The sequence below is a fragment of the Tribolium madens genome, unplaced genomic scaffold, assembly GCF_015345945.1.
Source record: "Tribolium madens isolate multiple individuals breed KSU strain unplaced genomic scaffold, Tmad_KSU_1.1 Scaffold_96;HRSCAF=242;Tcas5.2_LG5, whole genome shotgun sequence".
Taxonomy (NCBI): Eukaryota; Metazoa; Arthropoda; class Insecta; order Coleoptera; family Tenebrionidae; genus Tribolium; species Tribolium madens.
In genome coordinates, this window is record NW_025401068.1 from 5,039,455 (window position 1) to 5,052,113 (window position 12,659).

General features: G+C 33.4%; 1 protein-coding gene across 1 annotated transcript; it reads right to left on the reverse strand.

Moving 5' to 3' along the window:
- Positions 1-6,149: 6,149 nt before the first annotated feature.
- Positions 6,150-11,423, reverse strand: LOC123013916 (transcription factor MafA). The gene is made up of 3 exons (XM_044412781.1): positions 11,404-11,423; positions 8,782-9,504; positions 6,150-6,869 (listed from the first exon to the last, which is right to left on the reverse strand). The coding sequence occupies exons 1-3, from the start codon at positions 11,421-11,423 to the stop codon at positions 6,443-6,445; spliced, it is 1,170 nt and encodes a 389-aa protein (XP_044268716.1). The 3' UTR covers positions 6,150-6,442.
- Between the last annotated feature and the right edge of the window lie 1,236 nt (positions 11,424-12,659).

Sequence of the window (12,659 nt, forward strand, 5' to 3'; positions counted from 1 at the left end):
AAAAAAAGAAAAGAGTCTATTAAAAGTAGGTAATGGTAATAAAATTTTTGCCGTTTTATGTTTTTTTTTTATATGAGGACATTTTTTGTGTGCCTGTTTTTGCTAATTTTAACTATTTGATAGACTTCAAAAAGCTATTTGTTTAATTTGAGTTGGTAAAATTAAATTTATTCGACGAACAAAACCCTCTGTATCCTAAAAACTATGTATAAACATTTGAATAAGGCAAGTTGAATTGTTTTAACAATTATTTTTTTCTAAAATTTGGGTATTTAATTATGAACTTAATTAGAGAATGTAAGGTCGGAAATAAAAAGTAATTCTCCTATTGTAAATTTGAAAAGCAAAATATATAATAAAGTAATTACTATATTTAACCACAATTTATGTACCACAATGTTTACAGTTTTTGTTTCCGTTTTGTAAGTTTTTTATATTTTATATATTTATATACTTATTTGAAAAAATAGAAGTATTTTACATATTTTTATTTTATTTTTAATAAATTTTTATATAAATGTATCTTAAGTTTATCTAAAGTAAAGCAAAATAATCCCTAATGTGTGTAAAAAGAAAATAAATGCTTTTCCAATAGCAATAAGCCCGCAGCGGACACAACATATCTTTTCCAGTAACACAGTAGAGGAACTAGGTTTTCCTCTTTTCCTTAAACAAATGACAATTAAGATAGACCTGTTTTTAAGATAGACCAACGACCAACGATGACACCTTGTCGTTTTTGTGTTCCTTCCAAATTCCAAATCCTGATAAATTGTTCTTTTTCGTTTTTGTACCAAAATTTATTCTTCCGCAAAACAGAATTTTTTTTTATTAAATAGGGGTTTCTAGAGTCACAATATACCCGACTATTTTTCATCTCTATTCTTATAGCAATAGTAAAAAAAGCCGCCGCCGCTGCCTCGCACAAATCGGTGTCATTCCTCAAAAACGCAAACGCATGTTTTTCAATTACAATACACCCATCGGTTGAACGACCCATCGCCTCCCCCGCACCCCTCCAACCCAAAGTGTGTCATCGATTTCCACTTAATCGGAATCTATCGATCTTCTGCGTGTCCGAAGAGGGTCAACCGTATCAAAGGGAGGAAGCCCCCAGAGATAATTCCGAAGACCCCGACTAATCCCTCCGGGACTTAATAGACCGAACAGGCGAAAAAATTAAAACACGGATTAGTTTTTGTCTCGTTTTGAATAAATCATCGTTTTTGCCGGACGGAAGTTTTTCCGGCCGCAACGACACGATTACAATTAGCGAAATATGTGTCAGAGTGCAAGGGCGACAAGGACTCGCCGATTGCCTTCGTTACGACGACTCCAACCCAGCCGATCTTCCAGCTTTTATTATCCCCGATTTCGGATAATTCCGGTGTTAATCTTCGGCGATGATTTAAGGCACTGTTTACGTCTTTTGCCGCCATAAATAAGACCGATTTCCGGACTGGCCCGGAAAAATCCACGATTTATTTAAAATATTAATAATTAGGTGAAAATATAATAAGGGTAAAACTAGCTTTTCCACAGATAACCAAGTTGATTTTCTTTATTCTGTTTGTCGATAAATGATTTTAGAAATTATATAAATTTTTTCCTAATGTCATCGTTCAAAAATATTGCGATTTTCTTGTTACTAATCATTATTATTAGGTAATTAAAGAAAAGTAAAATAAAAGACCTTATTTGTTTTAAACCTGCAACTTTATCAACTCAAAAAAAAACAATATTTTTCATTAAAATGGTGGGATTGCAAAAAAAGTAAACCATGTGATAAAAGCGCTCTCGCTTTTGGAAAACAATCAAATATTTTTTTCAGTGTTCTTAAGGACGGAAAGTGTATTTTTTTCTAAATATGAGTTTTTTATCCTCCCCATTCTCTCTAATCCCCTTCAATTTTTTGCGTGTCTCGCGTCAACATTCATTACCCAATAAAAACTATAAAAAGCTGGAAGTCTCCGTCTCCATAAATCCCTTTGCCCATCGTATAAAAAATCAGATTTGATTAGTGGTAATAATTTCCCCACCCCTGTGGGCGTAAATCAAGCAGCTCAGTTTAAAATTGATAAAATCCATTTATAAGAGATGGTCGGCTTCACGTATAAAGTATTAGCAATCGTTTTACGTGATATAGTTCTTTGTCCCCTAACGGCAGTCTGTCATAGGGGTTGCGGAATCACGTCAGGCGGCAAAACTGCGATTCACCCGCCTACCAGTCACTTGTTAAATTAAGAATATGATCCGCGGGCGGCGGCTGAGACGCCCATCTCCTTAATTGAAGAGCGTAATTATAATTTTATTTCGAGGGGATTTCAAACGGGAATTATCCGCAATGGAAAAGCGGGCTTATCCGACCCAAAGATTTGATTTTGATATCGCAGAAAAAGTCAATACTAGCCTAGAAGGGTTTGTAATTGTAAAAATTGTGAGAAAATCTTTTCGAAAAATTATTTATTATTCTTTAGCACAGTTGTCGCGATAACACAATATTGCTGATGTAATTTCCTCCGTGTTGGTATCGAGTTTCGTGGCCACATAGCCGTCTCGAGATCGCAACAAAGTACTGCTGAATGGGCACTCGCAACTATGTCTCTTTGTTTTGCGCCGCTTTCTATCACAATTGGCTCTTTATTCCTCGGAAAAAAGGTGTGTGATTGTGGGCCTTTTGGCCGATAATGAGTATGACGTCGAGCGGCGGAGGGGAGGGTCAGATTTGACTGTTGACCAATAAAGCGCGGGTGGAGCGCCATTGGCGGACGGCGTCGCGACGGCGCACCTTATTTCGACGCCCAATACAATTAAACTTACCTGAGATCGCATAGGTTTACGATCTAGAAACGGTCGGTTTGTTGCAGCCTTGAAATTATTGCGACAAGTTGGACGGCCAAAAATAATAAACATACACGAGCAGAGGAAAGAATAACAATTGGAGGTCGAGGAAGTCGGAAAATAAGGGGCGATAAACAACGAAAAGACGCGGAGACGATACAAAGTGTGGTTTCAACAATTCAAAAAAGGAAATTGCTCTGAATTTTTGGCTTTTATAGTATAATTTATTTTGCTATTCTTTATCTGTAATACTTTTCACAATTCGTTGTAATTAATGCTGTTTTTCTAAGTTTTTATCAGTGTTTCTCACTTATGAATCAAATTTGTAATAATTCTTGTTTGTCTTTCTTGCGGGAAAAATATTTCTCATGAGGAGGTTTCGTTATAACGTTTTCGTTTTCGTTATAATTCAAAACCATTAGCCTTATCTCATCGACAAATAAACATTTTATGCGTGATCACACATCGCAAACATTTTGCACACTTTGTTGAATAGTCAAAACAAATCTCTACTTTCTCACAAGTGGGGCAGCAAAAAAATATTTGGGTGTTAATTAACTAAGCTCGGACACTAGCAATGAAGTGGAATGAAAACAGTATTACTGTTCAAACGATAAATAAATTTCTTGATGCTATAGTTATAATTTGGGTGGCCAAATTACAAATAAATACATATTAAAAAGAATAATAAATAAATGGATCCATATTTAAAAACGCAAATACCCATGTAGTATGAGCAGAAAATGAGTACTTTTATTCTACGGCAGCATTTGGAAAATTTTTTCAAGCAAAGTATTTAAAATGAATTAAAAAACGTATTCAATTTTTGACAAGTTAAAATAGTTAAAATATGTTTTCCTATTTCTCATTTATTTATTTTTTTAAACTAATTTATGTAACATAGTTTTAACATTTCTTTTTAAATTTTTTTGTTTTCAAAATTTCTTTCTATCTCCGATTCTAGTCGCTTTTTGGCAAAATCTAGAATTTACAAATTATAAGAGTTAAATAGTTATAATAGGTTTTTGTATAAAACGATTGGAAGAATCCAAATTTGTTCTATTATAGTTTTATATACGCAGTGTTTTAAATTTGAAATTTAAATAGGTGCATTAAAATCGAACCCTTTGCCATTTTTTTCTGTCTTTAATAGGTGATAGAATATTCAATTTTAAAACAAAAGTTTTCTATGAATATGTGTCGAAAAATACTATGTAAGAAAGCTTCTTCAGAAACCATCTTAGATAAAGTTAAAGTATAAAGTATTATCGTTTTCATTTATTAATGTGCATCGAAGTGGTCGTTGAAAAGGATCATTTTAAGGTGGCAACCATGCGAAAATTCAAACAATCCCAACCTCAATCTTCCCTAAAAATTATTTTCTCAAATAAATATGTGTACCCCAGTTTTTGAGGTATCAAAAAATAAGTAAAATTAATAATGTAATTAACAGAGAATGGCAAACATAAAAAAAAATATCATTATTGGTGTGATTAAATTTGTTCTGAATGACATTAATGATGATTGTGTGAATCGGCCTTTAAATTAAAGATGCATTTAGACTTCTACAATCTACTTGATGTACATTATGTAATATGAAAAAGAGTATATATACCTATAGTGTCAAAGAAAAACGCGTTTAAGATCAGATGTTGTAAGTTTTCGTTTTTTAAACGTATTTTGACCAAACAATTTTTAAGACGACACCTAATGACTAAAATTTTGATGTAGTTTTGAATTGAAATTACTAATTGCTGTCATAATGTTGTCAAGTATACTTAAGTAAGTAAAGTGCAATCAAAAAGTTTTTCTATCAAGCAAACGTAGAAATTTAGGCTGTGTTTGCAGAAGATAAAATGTCCTAATGGCTTATTACAAATGTCAAAATGATTTTTAAATAAATTATGACAGGAAATCGTGGTACACGATTTGTATGAATAAACACCAATCACTTCTCATTTTAGGAGTTTTGAAAGAAAAATAATTCAACTTGCTTAAATCATTATTTTAATTTTTATACAGGGTGTGCCAGAACACCAAATAGTATGCAAAGATTTTTTAAAATTATTAGTAAAAAACTATGCAAAATCTCCTAAAAATCTTCAAATAAAAGAAACTCCTTCTCTTTTTTGAATCACAAGAAATGTCTAAAAATGTTAAAAAACATCAAAAAAGTTTACAAAACGCAAAACAGATATTGAAAATGACAGAAATTTCCTTTCATAGAGTTTAAAAACTATTAAATAATTAGAATTTATCCACAAACGTCACAACACTGACCACTTTTATGACTAAATACCACAAGTAAAAGTTTCAGCTTTCAGCTGAAACGTTCAGCTTTGCCACATTAACTATATCTCTTTTACACCTAATAACACAATACAGGTGCGCCAGAACTCGCGCCCCAGAGAAAAATGTAAGGTAAGATACCAGGAACATGGAAAAATGTTAAAAAAATTATCTATGAAAATTTCGAAGTTATGAGAGTTTAAATTTTGCACTTTGACTCTGTTTATTTCTGTTGGAAAAATAATATTCCAAGTTTTTTTTGCTACGGGTTATTAGAAAAGGAAACAAGGAAGTTGTGTCCTAAAGTGTAACTATGTATAATCTTATCTGTGGCTTTTATTGGCAAAATTTTTGTACTTTTATTAAATAACCGTAAAAAACATATACAAGATTATCAGTATCATTAAATAGACATAAAAAATTGTCAAATGTCAAAAAATAAATGTCAAATTTTTTTGACAGATAGTATTTTTTAAACATTTTTTTCATGTTCCTGGTATTTAATTAATAACTTTATTTAACGGTAATATCCTTTACATTAAGTAATAATAAAATTATAATAGAAAACAAGCAACATATAAACATAATTAAAGAATACAAAATGACTAACTCAAAGAAACTTTCAGAAAACGCTTAAAGCTATTAAAGGATTTAAAATTAAAAAACTCCAATTTGACACTGTACATTTATTTACTTTATCTTACTTGAAATTTTTCTCTGGGGCGCGAGTTCTGGCGAACCGTGTATAAATAAATTTGACATCTTTTACATGCGGCATGCGGCTTAGGTGCTCAACTAGTACACCTACTTGATAAATAATAAGTATAATGTTGTGTGACCTAAAATTAATGGTACCTAATGAAAAATTGGAAAATTTTGGATAATTTGAAAATTGTTGTCTATTGTGTCGGGAATCTATTTTTTTCCCATTAGATTGAAAATGAATAGGTTGAATTCTGCGTCCATTCAAGTCTTACTTTTAGACTTGTTTTTCTGAAATTTTAAATAAAACTCAATAATTGTTCTAAACCATAAATTTATTGATACTAATGTTATTTACACAACGTAACATAGTATAGATATATCATTCAAAAACACAACTGTCGGGCCTCGTCGCCTCCAGATCCATATAAAAATATATCATCGTCAATAAAAAACCGAAAAACTAAAAAAGATATGCAGTATCACTCATCCGTGATCTCGAACCGAATCAAAACCGAAAGCGACCTCTACCCTAGACGCTAAGAAGCCTCCGCACTTTGTACAAAAAGTCTTTGGGGCCGAACTAGATCCTCCGCCCCGGAAAATGATGTCACAGATAGAACTCCGGCGAACTCTGGCCCTCGGAGTTGAGGTGCTGCACCTGCTGCCGGCCCAAGTTTAGCCTCTGTTTCAGCAGGTCGCGCTCCTGGCTCACCCTTGCCAGCTCGATTTTGATGCGGTGGAGCTCGCTTTGAAGGGACCGGTTGGTCTGCTCCAGGTCGTGGCGCTGCTGGAGACGCTTCGAGCGGCAGTTCTGTGCGTATCCGCGGTTTTTGAGGGTGCGTCGCTTCTGCTTCAGACGGACGACCTCTTCGCGGGGACATCCGTGGAGGCGCTTGTTGAGTTCGCGGACGGAGAGGGTCATCAGCATTTGGTCGTCGAGCCCCAAGTCATCGCTGCATGTGGAGTAGCCGCTGGTGGTGTTGTGGTTGAGGCGGGGGGACACTGTGCTGGCGCCGCTGCACACTGACTGGGGCCTGAAAAGGGTAAAATTTGACAAAAATGGACCAGAACAGTGCGTTTCGTTGTCTCAGGTCCTTAAATTTAAAATGTTTGCATTGTCTAAGATTTGTCACGTGATATTACAAAGTAAATATCCTTTAGCATTTGATCTACTTTGGTTTTTGTTCCTCATAGTTAATTATGTCAAGCACTTAAAAAAATGTTTACTTTATGTTGGAAAAATAAAAAATGTTTATATAACGTGTTGAGAAGCAATTATTTTCTTTGAGGGTGAAGAAAAAAATTGTGAAATTTTAAATAAATAGAAAATAAGAAATTCCCACTTTACTGCTAATTTATCGGTTGTAAAAAATTATATCAAAGGGAGACTGTTGAAAATACAGGTGCGCCAGAACTCGCGCCCCAGAGAAAAATGCCATGTAACGTAAGATACCAGAAACATGGAAAAAATGTTAAAAAACTCTATCTATAAAAATGTTGAAGTTAGGAGAAATTAAATTTTGCACTTTGACTCTATTTCTATTGGAAAAATAATTTTCCAAGTTTTTTTGCTTCAGGTTATTAGTAGAAGAGGAAACAAGGAAGCTGTATCCTAAACTGTAACTCTGTTTAATGATATTTGTGGCTTTTATTGGCAACAGTTTTGTACCATTCCTAAATAATTATAAAAAACATATACAAGATCATCAGTATCATTAAATAGACATAAAAAATTGTCAACTGTCTAAAAATAAATGTCAAAATCTTTTGATATTAAATATTTATTCTATGTTCGTAGTATATTATCTTACTTGAAATTTTTCTCTGTAGCCCAAGTTCTGACCCATCCTGTATAGTAAACTCAGTACAGTTACCATTAAGTTTAATGTCATTGTCGTTTAGATCTGATTTTTTTGTCACCCAAACATTGTAATGACTGTCTTGTTTTAATTCCTATGAACTTACCAAAAAATTACTTTGACAAAATATGCCAACTATCAAAGAAGTAATTAATTTGAGTGATTTTAAATGATCATTATTTCTATTTTAGGTGTGTGTATATGATCAGTGGTTCTAAAAATGATTTAATTTTTTGTTTACTCTTATTTTTAGAAGTTGTATAGAAGTTTTTAGAAGTTTGTATAGTTTTTTATATTATCTTTTTTTATGTAACCAGAAAATATCGCAATCCTACACTTATACAGGTGATTTAAAAATGTTGCACTAACGATTAATTACGAGTATATTTTAAACATAATAATATAGAGAGTGTAAATTAAATTATGAAAATGCATTGGAGATACAAATCTCAAAACTATAATTTTAATTTTTATTTTAACAAAAGTTGAAATAAATAAATAAATATTATTATGAAGGCGTGTTAGGTGTGTTTAATACAGAAAATATCTAAACACGATATAAGGCAAGTTGAGTAATAAAGTTTATAAAAATATAAAGCGGAATACAGTTACAAATGAAAATACTTAGTTACAAGGTGCAAGCCGAGCCATTATAACTATCTCTAATGTGACATAATATTTTTTAACCTGCCAATATATAGTTTAGTTATTGCATAATTTTGAGATCGATCATACTGTACTGATTACATTGATTAGTTTGAAAAATTCTCGAGAACTATACAGAACTTTGGTTAAAATATCTAGCAATAAATCTACTTGGATGATTTTATTATGACCTCTGCCATTCAATTTGCCATTGATTTACATCATTGTAACAATTTCTTTTAATAGTATTGATATTCATTAATGAATTAATTAAATCTAACTAACTTACACATGTTATCAATGCAATGTGATAAAACAAGACTTTCACAAGCTCCCGTGATAAACTTCCGATTTTTTCAAATAAGAATCGTAGACTAAATTTAATGGTAATCGAAGTTTGAAAAATTTGGCCGAAACAAGCACATTGTCCACTTTTTTGTACCTTTGATGGATGATATGGTGTCCATTATCCATGATCATCCCTGACGGGATATACTCCCTCCTCTCCCAGTCGGGCTCTCCACCCATGCAGTGCAAAGGTCTGAGATCCAAGGGTTCCGACCTGACGGTTTGTGGGAACCACATCATCTCGTCCATCATCGGTGGTCGGCAGTTATCGGGGGAATTACTCGGGGGGGTTTGTGGGGGAGTCCCCGGTGCGTTCATCACGGCCATACTGACAAGCATGGGCTGTTGGGGGTACATGGAATCTGTCTGCGGCGACAGCGGCGGTATCCTCCTATCGTCCCACTGGCGACACCTGTCATCCCTCTGGACCCACTCTTCCATCCTCTTATCCTCGCTTTTGACAGTGACACTCTCCAAGTGGTCGAGGACGAAGTCCTGGACGTACTCTTCCGCTAGATGCTGGTCCTCCTGGTCCATGTGTGCACCGATTGTCTGCTGCATACGCACTGGCACTGGATTTCGCGTGGCATTCGAGAGTCGCGGCGGCGGCGGAATGCGACTGAGAGCGGCGGCGGTGAGCGCCGAGATTCGTGGGGGGCGGCGATTGCCAAGGAACGCCTCCGATCGCGACGATAGGTAGAGAGATTTGAGGAACGGAAATTTGTTTATACCTCTGTAGCCAGTCATCACCGAGGATATTCGCACCATATTGTTGGTAGAGGACTTTATGACTCCCATATTGCCAAGTGCGATGTACCTGGAGATGATATGGGGGAATGATTTTTATTAAAAGGGTAAGAGTGGAAAGAGGACTACTAGCAATAGGAGAGACTACTACTAGGAGCCGGACTGATTTATCGCACTCACGATTACGATAGAAGCTTTAAAATATTGATTGGGGAGAGGTTTACGAGACCTACATCAGGTTCAGGAAGCGATTTTATTCAATTATTTGACGAATTCTAATTTAAAAGTTGTTAGAAACTTGACTTAAGTCTTTTTTTTTTGAAATGTCAACCCTCTATTTGTAGTTTTTTCATTTTTTATTTATTTGATTAATAATTTTATTAACCAAACATTCTACCATTTAGAGATATTCCAAAGAAACAATAAATCCAGAAGTAAACAATGTTTCAATGATCAATTTTTCGTATTTAAATCTATTGTCAAAATATTCAGAATGAAGGTCAAAATGTAATTTATAAAAAGATTCAAAGGCAAGAAATGTTTTTGAAAAAACAATTCGTCGTTACTAAAATTACTTTTTTGGTAAAAATAATGGATTCTAAAAAAGATTATTTAAAAAATTTCAACAATTCGGCTCGAAACAACAAGAATAATTGATAACAAGTAGAAGCTTTCAGAAGAAAACAAAAAAACAAGTATGAGAGTATAACATACAAATTTAGATAAAAAATTCAAAAACTGAAACAATAAATGAAGAATAAATTTTAATCAATATTTCGCTTAAAAAATTTTTCTAAAAATTTTGGAAAAACTAAGTAGTTTCAACTTAGAAAAAATGTAAATAAGTGCTTGTTTAGTAAAAACTTTATTTTGCCCATCAGTCACCAGAGAAAGAGTTTCAGAAAAATGTGTTACCTTAAAATTATTTTAGAGAAAAAAAATATCGCAAAAATTATTTCATATAAAAGCTAAACGTAAAAAATGCAAGTTATGATTATTTCGCAGTTGGAAATTTGTTAGAAGAATTAGCGTTGGTTCAACTTTCTAGAACCCTTTTTGAATTTAAAAATCATTTTTTTAAATCTTGGCCACCACTAAAAAGTGCGAAATCTAAAAATTATACTAGCCATAGTTTGAATTAAAAGGAAAAAAGTAAGTATTTTTTCGCTTCCAAAAATCGAATCGTAGTTTTAATTTCTTACATCCATATCATTTACTCGGATATAATTTTGTACAGACTTTTATTCGTAGCAATTTATTTTCGGAAATTTGTTTTTTTTGCAACAAATCAATTACGGCCGGAGAGCAGTAAAAACAAAACATTGAAATCAGAAATATTTTCGAATTTTTTAAAAATTATTCAGAATGGAAGTTTGTTATGTTTGCAACAAAAAAGTGGATTAATTTAAGGATTAATTTCCTTCTTGTCACACGAATCTTGTCACAATTATGTGCAAAGTTGGTTCAAACAAAAGAATTATTTCAATTACCAAAAGAGATTAGAGATATGGCTTCAGCGCCACTTGCCAAGAAAACATAGGGACAAAGCGTGATAAATCAATTTAATCTCTTTTATTTGATGTAATAGTAAACTAAGAATATTTCTGATTTAAATTTACTTCTTTGCATTATTGAGTAAACAATGAAATATTAATTCACGATTTTATTTTTAGCAATCTGTTACCATACTGGCTAGAATTGAGATATCATGTAACGAATTAATCACTAGAATTTTTAAAATCTTGAAACATTTAATTGATCTTTAATTTTATCGTTATTAGGACGTCATTGTAACGGTTCAATTGAGAAAATTGTTACATTTATATCAATATTATAGACTATTGAAAAAAATGCAAAACTAATTTTCCGGCTCAAAGAAATACTAGAACAATGTTGCACTGCTGATATTTTTTTCAGAAATGGAAAACTATTGAAAAATACCTTGAAATGGTCAAAATATTGAAAATACCGATCCCTCGTCGTGTCCATTATCAAGCTATTAACCTTTTGTCCCGATTTATATATAATTCCATTTCCGGTAAAAATCCGCCGATTTGGCAAAACGTAATCGGGAGTGCAAGAGGGCATGCCATTCATTGATACAATTTCGAAATGTTGAATGAAATCGATTTTTTCCTCGGATAATCTCCGGATCGAGTCAACAGGTTAATAACTCGGTCGTGTACATAATAATCCGGTCCTGTAAGTGTCGTCAAAATGTCATCTGTCCCCTCGGAGGCTCCCATAAATCGTCGAGTAAATCCCCGCCAGATCAGCTAATAAGTCAACACGCATTTTGTCATTTAGTCATCGTAATAACGCCATTGTTCTATGTTTGAATGGGGCGTCCCTCGCGCACTCCGCCGACAATTCGGCCAAATGAGGAACTGGGGTAAATCGGCCCTTAATTAAACGCATTTGAACAGGTAGTTTTTCTCTGCATTGTGTTATACGTAATTAGGGCGGATTCTTGTTCAAATAATAAATTAACAAATGCGGGGCTGAAGGGTTAATATGCTTAAAATTTTAATTGTGAGCAAATAATCCGGCACTGTTTGCATAAATGGAGTCAATAAAATGGATGGACCGAGTTCGGTAAATGAACTGTCTGCTGCTGCTGGTGGCGGTGGTTGTGGTGGCGTTTTTCCCTGACAGTGCAATAAACTTACGGAACGCCAGGAAATAAGTCGAATCAAGTGTCTGACGGTGCATTTTTGTGCAACTAGTGTTTATTTGGTATCGCAAATAGGAATATTTAATACACACGCAAAAATACAAATTTACATACAACGAATAATTTTTTAGAATATTTAGACATAACATATTTTTGTATTTGTTTTTTCTAAAGGGTTATTGTAGTCATAGCCAAACTCACTGCCATTTACAAAAAAAAGTCGGTGTTGATTTTTACATTAAAAATGAAAATTAACGATCATTATTAATTCAATCTATGCAACGAATACTGTCTTAACTCAATGTATTATACCTAAATATCTTCATATTTTAGTTACAAAGTTTTAGCTCATCCGGAAAAAAATATATTTATGTTGCAGATACCATAATCAACTGAAATCCACAATTTTTTGAGGTGCAACGAGTTTGTTGCATAAGTCAAATTATTATACAGGTTGGTTCAACACAAACAAGCAACCCCGAAAATCTCAGAAACTAAAAACACTGCAAAAACGCCGAAACAGGTCAATTTTGTTTTCGGGGGGGACATTT

What these genes read in the sequence shown, in the direction of transcription:
- LOC123013916 (XM_044412781.1), bottom strand. Translation starts at nt 11,423, where the DNA reads ATGGACACGACGAGGGATCG. An exon ending in ATGGACACGACGAGGGATCG is followed by an intron (nt 9,505 to 11,403) that starts GTATTTTCAATA and finishes TATCATCTCCAG; the next exon opens with GTACATCGCACTTGGCAATA. An exon ending in CACCATATCATCCATCAAAG is followed by an intron (nt 6,870 to 8,781) that starts GTACAAAAAAGT and finishes TACCCTTTTCAG; the next exon opens with GCCCCAGTCAGTGTGCAGCG.